The 18,492-nt window shown below is 42.6% G+C and overlaps 1 protein-coding gene across 2 annotated transcripts; it reads right to left on the bottom strand.

Moving 5' to 3' along the window:
• Positions 1-2,560: 2,560 nt before the first annotated feature.
• LOC121574110 (GTP-binding protein SAR1b) lies at positions 2,561-18,473 on the bottom strand. Of its 2 annotated transcripts, XM_041886726.1 has the most exons (8): positions 18,404-18,455; positions 17,117-17,145; positions 6,879-6,951; positions 6,249-6,368; positions 6,051-6,116; positions 5,808-5,911; positions 4,428-4,559; positions 2,561-3,901 (listed from the first exon to the last, which is right to left on the bottom strand). In XM_041886726.1, exons 3-8 carry the CDS (start codon positions 6,934-6,936, stop codon positions 3,785-3,787), a joined length of 597 nt encoding a protein of 198 aa, XP_041742660.1. In that variant the 5' UTR covers positions 6,937-6,951; positions 17,117-17,145; positions 18,404-18,455; the 3' UTR covers positions 2,561-3,784. The 2 variants fall into 2 exon arrangements, with proteins under 2 accessions (XP_041742660.1, XP_041742651.1); XM_041886717.1 differs by lacking the exon at positions 17,117-17,145 and having other exon boundaries at positions 18,404-18,473.
• Between the last annotated feature and the right edge of the window lie 19 nt (positions 18,474-18,492).

The raw sequence follows: 18,492 nt of genomic DNA, 5'->3' as shown, positions 1-18,492 counted from the left end.
GAAAAGGTCAAGGGGTATGAATACTTTCTGAAGGCACTGTATAGGAAAGGAATAACTTACCGAGTGGGCTGTTAGACCACCATTCTCTCTATGGGTCTTTAGTGATCTAGATCAAACTTGAGGCAATTCAAATATAATAATAATAATAATAATAATAATAATAATAATAATAATAATATGCCATTTAGCAGACACTTTTATCCAAAGCGACTTACAGTCATGTGCGCATACATTTTTACGTATGGGTGGTCCCGGGGATCGAACCCACTACCCTGGCGTTACAAGCACCATGCTCTACCAATTGAGCTACAGAGGACCATAAATTGTAGTCTCATATCCATTGCAATTTTAAGAGAACCAACAGTAAATGTGTCATAGATCATGCATTTAAGAACATCAAATGCAAATAAAAAACATAACAGATTGTCCAAAATATTTATTTTGATACTGATCAAAACAGAAGAAAAAAATCATAATCAATAAATGACTGTCCATGTACTGTAAGAGGGCATGCAGAACAATTTCACATTATTTATAAAAAGGATAAAAGGCACCCTCTATCTACTGTACACTCAGATAGTGTGTCTGTCCTACAAAGCCTATATTCTTCAGTACCACACAAGTACTATCATATTATAGCTATTAGCAGCCAATAGTCACCAAGTACTTATTTTACAGTCACAAAAACCATTGATACGGTAGGTAGGTAGGTTGGTAGGTAGTTGAGCATTAAAATGGTAGACTATAGGAAATTGCATACATTATCTGTGACCTACAACGTATGCAGCCACACTGTTGTGATGAAAACCCTGGTATTACAAAATACTGCACTTTTGTATTATAAACAAGCATTAATTAATTAAAAGTGATAATGCACTTGTAGTTACATTCATGTCATCGGTTGGTAGTGAAACAACTTGAATTGATCGATCAAAAACAGTCATTTTACTAGAGAACTTTGTCCTCGTTGGTAAAAACCTGTCTGGTATGTACAGTGGGGAAAAAAAGTATTTAGTCAGCCACCAATTGTGCAAGTTCTCCCACTTAAAAAGATGAGAGAGGCCTGTAATTTTCATCATAGGTACACGTCAACTATGACAGACAAAATGAGGAAAAAAAATCCAGAAAATCACATTGTAGGATTTTTTATGAATTTATTTGCAAATTATGGTGGAAAATAAGTATTTGGTCAATAACAAAAGGTTCTCAATACTTTGTTATATACACTTTGTTGGCAATGACACATGTCAAACGTTTTCTGTAAGTCTTCACAAGGTTTTCACACACTGTTGCTGGTATTTTGGCCCATTCCTCCATGCAGATCTCCTCTAGAGCAGTGATGTTTTGGGGCTGTCGCTGGGCAACACGGACTTTCAACTGCCTCCAAAGATTTTCTATGGGTTGAGATCTGGAGACTGGCTAGGCCACTCCAGGACCTTGAAATGCTTCTTACGAAGCCACTCCTTCGTTGCCCGGGCGGTGTGTTTGGGATCATTGTCATGCTGAAAGACCCAGCCACGTTTCATCTTCAATGCCCTTGCTGATGGAAGGAGGTTTTCACTCAAAATCTCACGATACATGGCCTCATTCATTCTTTCCTTTACACGGATCAGTCGTCCTGGTCCCTTTGCAGAAAAACAGCCCCAAAGCATGATGTTTCCACCCCCATGCTTCACAGTAGGAATGGTGTTCTTTGGATGCAACTCAGCATTCTTTGTCCTCCAAACACGACGAGTTGAGTTTTTACCAAAAAGTTCTATTTTGGTTTCATCTGACCATATGACATTCTCCCAATCCTCTTCTAGATCATCCAAATGCACTCTAGCAAACTTCAGACGGGCCTGGACATGTACTGGCTTAAGCAGGGGGACACGTCTTGCACTGCAGAATTTGAGTCCCTGGCGGCGTAGTGTGTTACTGATGGTAGGCTTTGTTATTTTGGTCCCAGCTCTCTGCAGGTCATTCACTAGGTCCCCCCGTGTAGTTCTGGGATTTTTGCTCACCGTTCTTGTGATCATTTTGACCCCACGGGGTGAGATCTTGCGTGGAGCCCCAGATCGAGGGAGATTGTCAGTGGTCTTGTATGTCTTCCATTTCCTAATAATTGCTCCCACAGTTGATTTCTTCAAACCAAGCCGCTTACCTATTGCAGATTCAGTCTTCCCAGCCTGGTGCAGGTCTACAATTTTGTTTCTGGTGTCTTTTGACAGCTCTTTGGTCTTGGCCATAGAGGAGTTTGGAGTGTGACTGTTTGAGGTTGTGGACAGGTGTCTTTTATACTGATAACAAGTTCAAACAGGTGCCATTAATACAGGAAACGAGTGGAGGACAGAGGAGCCTCTTAAAGAAGAAGTTACAGGTCTGTGAGAGCCAGAAATCTTGCTTGTTTGTAGGTGACCAAATACTTATTTTCCACCATAATTTGCAAATAAATTCATTAAAAATCCTACAATGTGATTTTCTGGATTTTCTTTTCTCAATTTGTCTGTCATAGTTGACGTGTACCTATGATGAAAATTACAGGCCTCTCTCATCTTTTTAAGTGGGAGAACTTGCACAATTGGTGGCTGACTAAATACTTTTTTCCCCCACTGTAACTGTATTTCTAATGCACAAATAACCTGAAATAGCATGTCTTGAGGAGTGCTGCTATATTGAGGGGTGAGACCATAGAATTACATATAGAACAGAATAATAGGCTATCTATGAGTGAGACTATTATTCTTGAAGGAAGGAGAATTCTACTAGAATAGCCATGTAATAAAACATCATCTGCATAGATTCCGTGTTTTGCTTTGTACACTAAAATACTGTATGTTTAGGGCACCATTGCTTTCCTTTTATAATATGCATTTGAAAAGAAAAATTCTTAGAATAAATGTTGATTGAGCTTGCCTGTTGCAATACAACCAACAGAAAAGTCGCAGAAGTACAAACCTGGCAATCCAGGCAGGCTAAAGCAAATGCTCAAAGTATGTAAAACATTTCTAATAGTATGTGCACCCAGGCCTGGTATGTAGTACGTGGAAGGAGAGAGCAGCAATGGCGAAAATACATAAACGCGGAACTGTTACACCGATAACCCCTCCTCTGTAATCCAATGCCAGCAACTTAAAAATAAACAGGGTTAAGAACTGGTTCAAAGCAATGGCATGTCCTACCCTGTAACTTCATAATAATTGGGAGGGGAAATAGTACTGTAATAATAATAAAACTGTTTGACTGACATCATGAGGAATCATTCAAAATGCACACCACCACAGTACTTTCAGAAAGTAACAGATAATTATTGAAAACTAAGCAATGTGTAAACTACACAATATCAGGTTTGCAGGTCTTGAAGTTTGAATTCACTACATAGGCCTCAGACTATAAAATGGTGTACCAATTATTAATAGATTATACTGTTTGAGGGTTATCAAACAATCACTAACCCTGCATATTTCAACACTGTTTGAACCCAAAAACATATGTCCAAAACACAAGAGTATAAATACTGTATCAATAAAAATATATTTTTCTTAGAAATATATTTACTTATTGAAGGCACACTCTCTCAAACGTAAAAATTACAATAAATATAGCACGCTAGCAGTTAATAGCTTTTACAGCAGGTAGATTTGTGAGGCATGTCCTCTTGGCTGACCTGAACTGGTTACACATCCATCATAGTTGCTGGAACCATGCTGGAAAGGACCATTTCAAATGAAATTATCTATCCCACCCAGTAAGGTATGGTTGGCTCTATAGTGTGAATCAGGTAAGAGAAATAGTGATGGATTGATCAGTCAATGTACTGTGAGAGCCAGCGGAAACCGTCTCCGTATCCCTGCCTCTTCAGAACACTGCACATGAAGATCTCCATGGGCCTCAGGTTCAGCTCCTTCAGTGACACATTACCCTGGGGAGAGACACAGGCAGAAGAGACAAGTAAAGATTACCCTCCATTCCAACCTTTTCCTTTGCACTGGAGTCAATGTGAGACTACAGAGTTACCATAATAAACTACCATAATGAAGTGGATCCTAACTGTACTCCAAATCAGTCATTTGTCATTCACATCTAGTCATTGTCAATACTAGACCCAACTGCCTAGCTCTGTAGTAGTGTTCTCACGATACCAGTATTGCAATACTATGATACCAGATTCCCCTGGCAACAAGGAAAACACAAAGCAGACTTAACTCTATGGTCCTTCAAAAACCTATTTAAAAAACGTATGTAAAATAGTGTTGATTGTGTGCTTGCAAAATAAACAAAATGTGACAACATAATTCTGTTTTTTTCCAACATTAGGACTTTTGTTTATTTTTCTTCCTTACTTCCTAGTATGATGGTACTATCTGATGTCAGTTGCTCTGGAGGCTGCTGCTCTAGAGGGTAAATTATGTGATGTGCTTTCAACAGTAAGCCCCTCTCCTCCTCACCTTTCCGGTAGTGTGTCCAATGAGTCCGAACATCCCTCTGAGTGCGTCTTCACTGATTGCTTCTGGACGGTCAATCTTATTTCCGAGGATAAGTACAGGCACGTTGGAGATGGTCTCGTCTGTTAACAGCGCCTGGAGAGAATGTAGAGGACCAGTAAAACCTCTAAAAGTCTAAGCCTTTGGGGGGGGTGGGGGGGTTCTACAAAGGTAACATATGGCATTGTTTTAAGATGGTCATACCATGGATCATTTAGCTATTTGAGTTGGAATTTTAGGACCTCTTCAGGTATAAAAAAAAAGATTTGATAAAATATTTAATTTGGCCATTACTACTATTGCCCTTAGAAACACACCGAATAACACATTCATAAATGGCAAAAAAGACAGTCAAAAAATAAATAACAAGGATAATAAGCTGTCTGTCCTATATCTAGGAGATATAAGAAAGCTCAGGAATATTTGTTGTTTTGGTCACATATTTAACCCCTTATTTTTGTTGCCACAAAACTAACTCCATTAATTTGTATCGTTACCTTCAGACTAGTTCCGTGACACTTGTGGGGGTCGTGAGAGTCTCATCTTTCCATAGAGTGGTCGTATTAGTAAGTAGGCCAAACCTTTCGGACGCTACAGACGTTTTCGTGAGAAGACCGATTTTCGGGATGTCTTCTGGTCTGGCAAATAGCTCTGTAGCGCTGCCACATTCCACCGCAGAAGCGGAAGGGCAACATACTGTAGGCGGATGCGGTGGATTGAGACGCAGCCCATGCAAAAAAACAGATATCTCAAGCTTAAAGATGCACTATGCAGAAATCGCTCCGACATTTCCTGGTTGCTAAAATTGTAATAGTTCGCCTAATTTCAGTTTGTGACAAAACAAACAAGTATAGTGTAGAGAATCATTGTACCATTTAAACCGCTGTGAAATATATTTTCCATAACCAAAGATATTTTATTTTCAGCTGTTTGACGCTGGTGTACAAAACTGAAAGTAAAAGACGCAAAAGCTAAACTTAAAAAACGGGAAGCATAGAAATAGCGCACAAAGAACAGGTCTACCGCTTCTTAGACTTGCTTTCAATGAGTGACAGGTCTATAACTCACTTTTCTATGTGACATTTTTTGGGGTCGCCCAAAAAGTTACATATTGCAGCTTTAAACTGACGGATTTTGATGGGGATTTTTGTATTATGTTCATTAGATTGATGCACAGGTGCGTCAATAGACTCTTAAGGATTAATGCCCTGCTCATCAGTGAAAAGCAATGGTGTATTGATTAGCATTTAGCCATACAATAACTACTGGGTGTAAGATACTGTATGCTGCTTATTTACTACTACTATTTATTTTCTTTGTATAATTGTGTTGGGGGGGGCTTACATCCAGTTCAATTTTGGCTTCTTGTAGTCTCTCATGGTCTGCACAATCCACCAGGTAGACTATACCGTTTATAGCTGGGAGGTAGTTCTTCCAGATTCTTCTGGCTGTGAGTGAAAATCAAAGCAGTTTAATTGTTCACAAGTGACTTGTCACTGCCACTTAAGCCTTAGTATCACCTGAAGGTTTCAAGACTTAACCATAAAAGAAAGTACCATGTGTACAAGTTTGAGTTCTAATGTGTACCTTGTGTGTGACCACCAAGATCAAACGTTGTGAATGTCATCCCAGCAATGGTCAACTCTTCTGATGCTGTGGGACAGAAGAAGACAAATAGACTACTTTAGGAACACCAGACAAGGGTCATTCAATGAGAACACTTAAAAGACAATGATGGACAGCCATAGGTAAGTAAGCAAGGTGTCTGAACCTCCTTCGCCTTACTGGGATGTAGTGTTGGCACATGCTGTCCCAGTCGGTCATCTCTGAGCATGTGCAGTAGTGTTGTTTTCCCAGCATTGTCCAAACCAAGGAACACCAGCTTCCCAGACTTCTTATACAAACCTGGAGGGAGATACAAGCGAAGAGACTGTGTATTTATCATCAAATGTAATGTAGGAAAATATGATGCTGAAAATATGACATGGGATTGAATACCTGATTTGACCTTATTATGATTAGGTTAGGCATGTGCCTGAGAAAGAAAACAGTTATTGGTAGAGCATGAGTGACAGTAAGTAATTAGTCTTTCTTCAGTAGTTAGTTTTAATGATTGAATGGTTTAAATGTTATTATAAACTGGGTGGTTTGAGCCCTGAATGCTGATTGGCTGACAGCTGTGGTATATCAGACCATATACCATGGGTATGACAAAACATTTATTTTTACTGCTCTAATTACATTGGTAACCAGTTTATAATAGCAATATGGCACCTCTGGGCTTTGTGATATATACCACGGCGAAGGGTTGTATCCAAGCACTCCGCGTTGCGACATGCGTAAGAACAGCCTTAGCCATGGTCTATTGGCCATATACCACACCCCCTCGGGCCTTATTGCTTAAATGCACTGTACCTAGTAACTGCAGCACACCACTGAGGCTTCTGTAGATCCAGTTAAATATAAACGACATGTCTGTTATCTTCACCTGAAACAGAACGGTTAAATAACAAACACACACAGTCACTTACAGTGTAAACGAACATTCTGATGGTACTCAACTCTTAACTATACTCAGCTTCATTCATTAGATGACAGACAAGGGCCAACTACAACTCTGCCACGCAAGATAAAGTTATTAGACACATTGCCTCTACACAATGCTTCTGGCTCTACCCATTTCTATACCCATATACTTCACATTTTATTTGTGCAAGAGCAAGTAAAGTGCTGGCCCCATGTTTCATGAGCTAAAATAAAAGATCCCAGACATTTTCCATATGCACAAAAAGCTTATTTCTCTCAAATGTTGTGCACAAATGTGTTTACATCCCTGTTAGTGAGCATTTCTCCTTTGCCAAGATAATCCATCCACCTGACAGGTGTGGCATATCAAGAAGCTGATTAAACACCATGATCCTTACACAGGTACACCTTGTGCTGGGGACAATAAAAGGACACTTTAAAATGTGCAGTTGTCACACAACACAATGCCACAGATGTCTCAAGTTTTGAGGGGGCGTGCAATTGGCATGCTGACTGCCAGAGCTGTTGCCAGATAATTCAATGTTAATTTCTCTACCATAAGCCGCCTCCAACATCGTTTTAGAGAATTTGGCAGTACGTCCAAATCGGCCTCACAACCTCAGACCACATTTAACCACACCAGCCCAGGACTTCCACATCTGGCTTCTTCACCTGCGGGATCGTCTGAGACCAGCCACCCAGACAGCTGATGAAACTGTGGGTTTGCACAACTGAAGAATTTCAGAAACCATCTCAGGGATGCTCATCTGCGTGCTTGTCTTCCTCACCAGGGTCTTGACCTGACTGCAGTTCGGCGTCATAACAGACTTCAGTGGGCAAATGCTAACCTTCAATGGCCACTGGCATGCTGGAGAAGTGTGCTCTTCACGGATTCATCCCGGGTTTCAACTGTACCGGGCAGATGGCAGACAGAGTGTATGGCTTTGTGTGGGCAAGTGGTTTGCTGATGTTAACGTTGTGAACAGAGTGCCCCATGGTGGCGGTGGGGTTATGCTATGGGCAGGCATAAACTACAGACAACGAACACAATTGCATTTTATCGATGGCAATTTGAATGCACAGAGATAGTGACGAGATCCTGGAGGCCCATTGTCGTGCCATTCATCTGCCGCCATCACATGTTTCAGCATGATAATGCACGGCCCAATGTCTCAAGGATCTCTACACAATTCCTGGAAGCTTTAAATGTCCCAGTTCTTCCATGACCTGCATACTCACCAGACATGTCACCCATTGAGCATGTTTCGGATGCTCTGGATCGCCGTGTACGACAGCGTGTTCCAGTTCCCGCCAATATCCAGCAACTTCGCACAGCCATTGAAGAGGTGTGGGACAACATTCCACAGCCCACAATCAACAGCCTGATCAACTCTATGCGAAGGAGATGTGTTGCACTGCATGAGGTAAATGGTGGTCACACCAGATACTGACTGGTTTTCTGATCCACGGCAAAACTCTTTTTTTAAGGTGTCTGGGACCAACAGATGCGTATCTGTATTCCCAGTCATGTGAAATCCATAGATTAGGGCCTAATGAATTTATTTCAATTGACTGATTTCCTGAACTGTAACTCCGTAAAATCTTTGAAATTGTTGCATGTTGCGTTTATATTTTTGTTCAGTGTAATAACAAAACCTCTAACAAATTGTTAGAGGTGATACAATTTCTTTGTCAATGAAACATTAAATAAAAATACAGAAATAGCCAATTGAAATATATAGCCACATTATAAAATTATATTTTGTAGCTAAATCACACAGCGCAATAGACCTAGTCACACCTATATAACCTCCAATAGAGCCCCACAGTGGAGGTGTCATAATACCCATAAAACCTAGCGGTCAAACAAGGACATGGTTCCAATCGTTTTTCCACCACTCATTTATCCCATAGGGAATTTTAGAAACACTTAAAATAAGGCCTGTGTTTCGTGTAGGTTTACCCTAGCGTGACGTTTTTGAAAACCATGTAAATCTCTCTCGAACAAGGTGACTTTTGTCAATATATTCGGCTCTATTTACTCAGATTCTAAAATGCTAACTAGCATCAAAGTAGACATCATGCAAGACTACAAATCCCTGCAAGCTCCTACATATCATCTCTAGCTGACACGTCATCTCTAGCTGACACCTTTGTCAATTTAAAACTTGCACAAGACAGTTCACAGAATTGTCCATTTAAAAGCAATGTAGCCAATGTATTAATTACTACATTTAGCTAACATTAGATAGTTAATCCTGAGATTCTTACCTTTGCCTCGATTTGGCAGGCTCATCCAGATCTTCATGGCATTTGTAGTTTTTTATGATAGCCACATTAGCATTTCATTTTTGGGGGGCAAATACAGGTGAACATATTGTTAAGTCACCCTGTCCTAGAGAGATTTGCACAGTTATCAAAACGTTATGCCAGGGTAAGCCTACACGAAACACAGCCCTTATTTTACGTGTTTCTAAAATCCCCTATGGGAAAAATGAATGGTGGAAAAAGGATTGGAACCATTTCCCCGTTTGACCGCTAGGTTTCATGGGTATTACAATCAATGTTCCCTCTAATTTTTGGGGCACTGAGCAGATTTCAGGTGTGCTGAGCGCAAACTTGAACATTGTGAAAATTCTGTGCAACTTCCAGCGTGCGTTTACTGTGAACACTGAGGCTGTACCCACTTTAAGTTAGTTTTAAGTGGCCATGTAGGCTACTGTGGCTATTTGATCATAATGTAGGCCTACCAGAGTGGCCTAACATCAAAAACAATGGCGAAAATGCATCCCATAACATTTTAACATGGAAATAGCTGTTCTATCATTCAGCCTACAGTAGCAGCCAATGTGTGGTGTTCAATTGAGGCCTACATACCATATTTTGAAGAAAAAGAAAAAAACATTCAGGGCTTGATTAACCTGTTTATCCACTTGTCCTTCAGACAAGGAGGTGACTGAAAATGTTGTGTTGTTTGATGCAAGAAATCACTTTACAAAATAAAATGCATTATTATTCCCATACCATTATTACAGAGAATCAGACAAATTATGTTACCCTCTGCCTATTTACTTAGCTTATTCAAGCCTGTCTGAAAATACAACACTGCCCCTTTAAGAAAAGAAAAAAAGCTCTTTACCTGACTAGCTTTTCAAAGAGGTCTAGAAATGTATACGTTTTGTGCTCTTGTAGGAAGCAATCACGGCCCTACTGCTGACTACAAATGTAACTGGGCTAATATATCACTAACTAGCAAAGGATATGAACAAAATGTGCAGACGTGGCTACATGCAGCTCTCGCTTTGATCTCAAAACAAGCGCATCTACTCAAGACCGCTTATGCTGTAAACACAGTCTGTGTAGAGTACGGGCTGGCTGAGTAGTGCGATTCAATAGAACTACAACAAAATCTCTTGCATAGTTCGTTTTGTTTCGGTATGTTGCATTGAAAGTGGCTAATATTGCGTTGATTCTATCACAATTGCCACGGTAAAGGGAAACGTTGATAGTGTTAACAGTGAAAACTGTTTCTGTATGATATGTTGGATTAAGGAATAAAGACAGACACCAATGTTCAGTTCAATAGCCTTGTTAAGCCTTGTACAAATCCCTACGCGTGGAGTCTGGGGAACAGTCCAACTAGTCGATTACCTATCAACTAGACTCCGTAACATCATCCTTTTCAATAGAAAGTGCAAACATAACGGCATAACATTGCGTTCTTAACAGTCAAGTCATAACAATTGAAAAGCATGACATTTTCTTTTTACTTCAGCTGTCATCTTCCTTTTTTATTTTATTTTTTATTTTAAAAAAAAAATTTTGAACTATTTTTTTTTATAATTAACAGACAACAAGTTAAGTCTCTTGCTTACAGAGTAAGCCTGTCCGGTGGCTTGCACAGCCGACCCACCCGTGAGTAAGTATTGGCTCTGACAGGGGTAGGATTAGGGCCACGAGCTGGAGAGTTTGGTGGGGTAGAAGCTTCACCTTCAGTTGGCTCATGTCTCAATTCTGCACCCCTTACCCTTAGGCCTGGACTGTGATCCAGCTCATCTAAGTGAGTGTATGGCATGTTCTGGTTTGTCTGCTCTGCTACGCGCGAGATCCACCCGATTGCGACGATAGAGGGAGCCACCAACATCCACCAGGTAAGAACGTGGTGCAACTCTCTGTAGGCATGTGCCCAGCCTCCAAAGTCCTGTGTGGTCTCCCGGCAGCGGTTTCATCCTTATAGTTTCACCCACCTCCAGCTCTGGTAGGTCTCGAGCAGTCCGGTCGTAGAAGCACTTAGCGAGCTGCTTTCTGTGACGCAGTTTGTCTGTGACGCCAACCATGACGCAGGGCTCAAGTAGCTTGTTAGCTACGGGGATAGTAGTCTTCAGACGTCTGGACAGAAGGCGTTGTGCTGGGCTGCTGTCCATGTTTTCGGGTGGGTGTGTTCCTCCACTGTAAGATCGCTTTCCATGGGTCGTTGCTGTCGCGCAAGGCCCTGCTTAACAGGTTTTTTTGCAATCTTGACAGCTGATTCTGCCTTGCCATTTGCTTTTGGGTGTCTTGGAAAGGAGGTCACGTGGTCAAACTCCCATTCTGAGGCGAAACGCTTGAACTGTGCAGTGAATTGTGGGCCATTGTCCGTGATTACCTTGTCAGGCTGACCTTGCCTTGCAAACTGCGCCTTGCAGCGCTTTATGACCGTCTCTGCGGACAAGTCAGGGAGCAGTTCAATTTCCCAAAAGTCAGAGTAATGATCAACGAGGAGAAGATAGTCCTTTTGTCTGTGGCTGAATAAGTCCATGCTGATGATTTGCCAGGCCCTTGTGGGCAGTTCGTGTGACATCATGGTTTCCTTTTGCTGTTCATGAGCGTACTCGTTGCATGTGGTACAGTTGCTGACAAAGTCTTTAATTTCTGCTTGCATGTTTGGCCAGTATAATGTTTCACGAGCCTGACGGTAGCATGCGTCACCTCCGACGTGACTGGAGTGTATGCGGGTAAGCATCTCTGGACGTAGTGATTTGGGAATAATGACCTTCTGACCTCTGAACAAGACGCCATTTTGCACACTGATCTCATCTCGAAAGGTCCAGTATTCTCTCACTGTGAAAGGTGTCTCCTCTTTCAGATATGGCCAACCTGCTAGAGCCATGGACTTCAGTGACTGTAGGTGTTCGTCCTTGTCAGTATGTTGCCTGATCTGGGCTAGGCGGTGATCTGTCACGTTTAAGTAGTCTGCCTGATTGATCTGTTGAACATCTTGTTGTTCCTGCTGTAGCGAGCAGATGGCCTGCCGCTGATAGGCAGTGCCTCTACCTGTACATTGTGCTGTTGCCCTGCTCAGTGTGTCGCTGATGTACATCTCAGGTCCTGGCTTGTAAATGACCTTCAGGCTGTAGTTTTGCAGAGTCAGGAGCATACTTTGAAGCCTCTTGGGGCGCGTTGAGGAGAGGTTTACTGAATATGGCAATGAGTGGTTTGTGGTCAGTTTCAGCGGTGACCAGCTCTCGACCATATAAGAAGTGATGGAATCGCTGGCAGGAGAAGACGATGCTGAGGCACTCTTTCTCAATTTGTGCATAGTTTTGTTCGGTGGGGGTGAGCGCTCTCGAGGCAAACGCAACGGGCTGGCCTTCCTGCATAAGGCAGCATCCAAGTCCCCTTTGGCTAGAGTCGCTCTGGATTGTGACAGGCTTCGTGACGTCGTAGTAGCGCAACACTGGCATGGATGAAGCCAGAGATTTCATCTCCTGCACTGCGGCCTCGTGCTTGGGTAGCCAGTGCCATGGTGTGTCTTTGTCCAGCAACCGGCGCAGAGGCTCACAGACTGCTGATAGGTGTGGCATGAACTTTGCAAGATAGTTTGCAAAGCCGATGAGACGCTGTACTCCTTTTGCATCAGACGGGTTTGGCATGTCGAGGATCGCTTGGACCTTGTCTGGGTCCGGCTTCAGGCCTTTTGCCGAGAGAATGTGGCCATGGAAGTGGACGTCTTTCACCTTGAACTGCAGCTTCTTCAGGCCAAGACGAAGCTTAACTGATCGGCAGCGCTCCATCAGTGCCAGGAGCTTCACATCGTGGTCGCGTTCTGCTTCTTCGTCTGTTTCACCACAGCCTACGATCAGGATATCATCGGCGATGGGTTCAATGCCCTTGAGCCCAGCCAGTAACTCGTGCTGCTTGCGTTGGTATACCTCAGGCGCCACTGAGACACCAAACGGGAGCTTGAGCCAGCGTTTCCGACCCCCAGGGGGTCCAGAAGGTAGTCATGAAGCTGCTTTCTTCGTCCAGCTTGCATTGAAGGAATGCATCTCGGGCATCCACCAAGGTGAAAATCCTGGCCTTGGGGAAGCTTATAGAGGACATCCTCTAGTGTCGGCATGATGTAGTGGGATCGTTTCAGTGCTTGGTTCAGATGCTTTGGGTCGATGCAGACCCTCAGCTTCTCTGGTTTTTTCACTATGACCATATTGCTGATCCAGTCAGTTGGTTCAGTCACAGATGTCATGTGGCCATCGGCCTCGTACTTGTCCAGCTGGGCCTTCACAGCCACTTTCATTGCAATGGGCACATTGCGAGGAGCACACTGGACTGGAGTAATGCTCTCATCCACTTCAAAGTGTACCTCCCCAGGCACTGATTCAACGGGCATGTTGAATACATCGTCATATCTGCTGAGTAGTTGTTCTTTGGACAGGGGTCCATGCTGGACATGATCCACAATGTGCAGGTCATTTGGTACAGTGAACTGCATCAGTCCCAGGCGTTCGCATGTAGAGCCTGAGAGGAGAGGATTTTGACTGGTTTTCACAATCTCGAACTCCAGCTTGTGTTTGCGTCCCCGAATAACACATTCGGTCTCAAAGGTGCCCATAGAGCTCATTAGTTCTCCTGAGTACAGCTTTAGTCTAGTATCGCTGGGAAATAGATGTGTGTCAGGTGCCAGATTGATTTTGTCTTTGTAGCTCATTACGTTGCATGTAGCACCCGAATCCAGTTGACATTGTTGTTGCTTGTTGTGTAATCGTAGTGTCACAAACCATTTCTTCCCTCTTGAGTGTACAGCCCCAATGGATTCATGCATGTAAATGTCACTTTCACTGTTCAGCTCTGAACATTGAGTAACATCATCAACACAGTGAATCTTGCCCTCACTCACCCTTCTTTTGCTTTTGAGACACACTTTTGCAAAGTGATTATTAGTTCCACAAGCTCTGCATGGTTTTCCATAGGCCGGGCAGTGCTCTTTGCCACGTGTGTGTGTATTCCCACAGTATTTACATGCTACGGGGCTCTCTGTGTTCACCGTTCGTGGTGAATTACTCTGCCTCGATTGGTTTTGTCTGAATGTCTGCCTAGCAACAGCGTGAACAGTATCAACGTCGGAGCGTGGGGTTTCCGTTTCCATTGCTCTCATTCTCATGTCAGTGACTTCAGCAGTGCGGCACATTTCGATGGCAGTTACTAATGTTAAGCCTCTCTCTCTCAGTAGACGCCGGCGCGTATTCTCATTTGCAATTCCCAGTACTATTTTGTCACGAATCAGTTCATCTTTCAATCCCCCGTATTCACAAGTGGCGGATTTCTCTCTCAAACGGGTTACAAAGTTGTGTACTGACTCACCCTCTTCCTGTTTGCAGCTTCCGAAAACGAACCGCTCGTAAATTACGTTTCTGGCGGGTTTGAAGTAATTCCCCAATGCATCCAATATAGCCTTTGCATCACACTGTTGTCGTGCCGTGAGGGTGAGATTGTGCCGGTAGATATGCCTGCATTCGCTGCCCATTAAACTCCTCAGAGTTGCCGCTTGTACCTCGTTGGGTTTCTCATGTAGACCGGTCGCCAGCGCATAGTCCTCGAATTCATCCCTGAAGTTGTCCCAATTAGTATTCCAGTCCCCTGTGAGAACCATGTGATTTGGTGGCGGAATGTTCGCTGCCATAGCAATGGAATAGGAGATTTCTTTGTCTTCAGTCATGGAGGTAGGTAGTGATGCTAGCTAGCCAGCTAACACGAGTTGATCAGTGTTGTGAGTAGGAAACGGCTTGTGTTCGCATATGGAACGTAACTGCGCCTATACTGTACTTAGCTACAAAAATAACAAACGTGTGTTTTCCGAGCCACTTCTGATACCATGTTTCTGTATGATATGTTGGATTAAGGAATAAAGACAGACACCAATGTTCAGTTCAATAGCCTTGTTAAGCCTTGTACAAATCCCTACGCGTGGAGTCTGGGGAACAGTCCAACTAGTCGATTACCTATCAACTAGACTCCGTAACAAAAACTCTAGAACAGTGGTCACCAACCTTTTCTAAGTCAAGATCACTGAGTCAAAATGCAAGCCTGAACATGACTTAAAAAACGTAAGCCGATGCAACATTAACCAATTAAAAAAATTAAAAACAGTACTGTAGCAATTAGGTTTGTGCTGTAAGCTATCGGCCCAATACATTAGCACCGCAGATTGGCTTTGCTTTAATTGCCCTGCCAATGCATCGTTGTTCTCGCCATCTTTTAAATTATACTTCAACATTTGAGGTAGGCTATATGATCACACCGGTAATAGATCCGTTGTTGTATTACTGAGTGAGTGTAACAGGTAGGAAATACCTGTTTTTGTAGGGTTTTTCTCAGATCAGCCTTGGGAGGTTGAGCAACAAACAGAGCTGTGTCTCTGTGGTCCAACACATTTAACCTCACCACAGTACTTAGTAGTAGTGGCACCTCTCCTAATAGTATAGGGTGAAAAGTTACAAATAACTCACTGTATGCAGCCCCTCTGATGATGTAATAATATATATATATAATATAATAATATATAATATAATATATAATATGATGATGTGGTTAATAATAATAATAATATGCCATTTAGCAGACGCTTTTATCCAAAGCGACTTACAGTCATGCGTGCATACATTTTTTTTGTGTATATGTGGTCCCGGGGTTCGAACCCACTACCTTGGCGTTACAAGCGCCGTGCTCTACCAGCTGAGCTACAGCATGGAGTATCCACCTGCAATACATCCCAATACCTAAAACAGGTTAGGCCCCCTACCCCCAGGCAGTAGTAATGAAGACAGTTCTGTTTTAAAATAATGAAAATATATTGTCAGTTTTCGGCAACACAACAGGCACAATGTCACAGTTCACAGAATAACCTACTGTAACCTACCTCACGTGCACGTGTAGCCTAGCTTGAAGACAACCAATAAAAACATAGCAATACAGTCTAGCAGTCTTACAGCATTTATATCAGATATCCCAATAACAAACAAACAAAAATAAAGAATGACACCCATTACTGTGTATTATGGGCTGGCAGGGACTAAAATAATAGAAGTAGCCTGCAACGTTGTCACGGTAATAATATTCTCATTTGAATGGCTAATTATGCCTAAATGTTCACTATTAACAGTGTCCCTTCTTATCCTTGCACTACTATGTAATGTCAAACAACTGAAAAGTCCACAACATTAGATGTCCTCTTCTTTCAGGTCATAAACAGAAAGTTCAATTACTTCCACGGGAATCTTTTATAACTAAATAACTTAAACTCACGGCTCTCCTCTGGTGTCGGTAACAATTATTTGATGTCCATCACTCCCGTGGGTAGCTAGCATCACTCTGGCGAAAATGACAGTCATTCGGTGGTATGGAACAATCCTCTTCCAGAACTTGCACGTCCTCTTTCTACAACGATAGTCCGACGTGTATCTCTCTGTGTATCTCTCTCTCTCTCTCTGACCGTGACGCTTGGAAAGTCACTGAACAGAACAGCAAAAGCAATTTCCCTAGACTCCGCCACATATGCATACATTTCAATAATTTGCTTTTTATTTTTCTGGGCTGATGGTGCCTGCATCTCAGATGGTCAGTCTCAGCGGAGGGGGAGAGAGTGGGAGACTGAGGGTCTCTCAACATCCCTCCACTGACACTGACCAAAAAGGGACACCATCTTCCAGCTAATGGCGAAACTGAAGTTGTACCGCATTATTTCTGCCTCATGCACAAATTCATGTTGTTACTCCTATGAACAGAGAAAGTGAAATATAATAAACATTTAAAAAAAGACCCAAGCCGCAAATAATAACAACGCAAGCCTATAGATACACTTTTCTACTCACTCATTGCTGCTGCAGTGCTTGTTGTAGCGCTGAGTGGAAATAGGAAGAACACACATTTTATGGCTTATAAAAGTGTTGACAGTGCTGAGTAAGAACTTAAACATGAACTCACTAATAAAAACAGCATCTCTTTGCTGTATTCGTTGACAGTCTCTGCATTGTGCATGGTGATCTTAGGCTTGTGTGCGGCTGCTCGGCCATGGAAACCCATTTCATGAAGTTCCCGACAAACAGGTCTTGTGTCCAGAGGCAGTTTGGAACTCGGTAGTGAGTGTTGCAACCGAGGACTGACGGTTTTTACGCGCTACGTACTTCAGCACTCGGTGGTCCCGTTCTGTGAGCTTGTGTGGCTTACCACTTTGTGGCTGAGCCGTTGTTGCTCCTATACGTTTCCACCTCACAATAACAGCACTTACAGTTGACCCGGGCAGCTCTAGCAGAGCAGAACATTTGATGAACTTTTGTTGGAAAGGTGGCATCCTATGACGGTGCCACGTTGAAAGTCCCTGAGCTCTTCAGTAAGGCCATTCTACTGCCAATGTTTGTTTATGGAGATTGCATGGCTGTGTGCTCGATTTATACACCTGTCAGCAACGGGTGTGGCTGAAATAGCCTAATCCACTAATTTGAAGGGGTGTCCACATACTTTTGAATATATAATGCAGGTAGGCAACTGTATCCCATTCACACTAACAGGGAGCTGGCTAACTGATCATAGCAGTCAGACTGTCCATAAAAAGTCTAGGAAGAACAAATTGTGGCAACAATGACATTTGATACCTCCGGGGCAGCCATGACTGACACACACACACACACACACACCCCCATCTGTCACTTTCTTGACAGTGTCTACTAACTTGCTGTGAACATCATGACAGTGACATTAAGGAATGCAAAAACTAATTCTAGAGTTTACCTATAGCTGCCCGGCTATGATAAAACTCAAGGTTTTTGAGTAAGATTGGTAATTGACTATAGATATACACTAGACATTGCAGCTGTGAAATTGTTACAATGGAACTGGCAAGAGTTACATCGTATCATAGCTATAGGCCTACTGTTGTTGACACCATATAGAAATCCTGTCTGGAAGCAGGTGACTAAACTTGCAACATCAGCGTTGCTGGAATAAACATCACTGTAAACAACAGACAAGCCGAGGCAGAATAGGTCGCAAAACAACCCACTCCAATTGATCAAACTCAAAACATAGGGGCATGATTTTCTGATAAACAAGTGTATAAGGTTGATTTTCATGGAACTGATGATAAACATTTGATCATTTACCTTATGTCCGTGACTCTTAACACTCCGTCCGGTTACTTTTGGTCCAGGCTTTTTTCCCGTGGATGACCGGTCCAAAAATATCTTGACAG

Source organism: Coregonus clupeaformis, chromosome 1 (genome assembly GCF_020615455.1).
Source record: "Coregonus clupeaformis isolate EN_2021a chromosome 1, ASM2061545v1, whole genome shotgun sequence".
NCBI classification, from domain to species: Eukaryota; Metazoa; Chordata; class Actinopteri; order Salmoniformes; family Salmonidae; genus Coregonus; species Coregonus clupeaformis.
The sequence above is the reverse complement of the archived record's forward strand: the minus strand, read 5'-3'. Positions and strand labels throughout refer to the sequence as shown.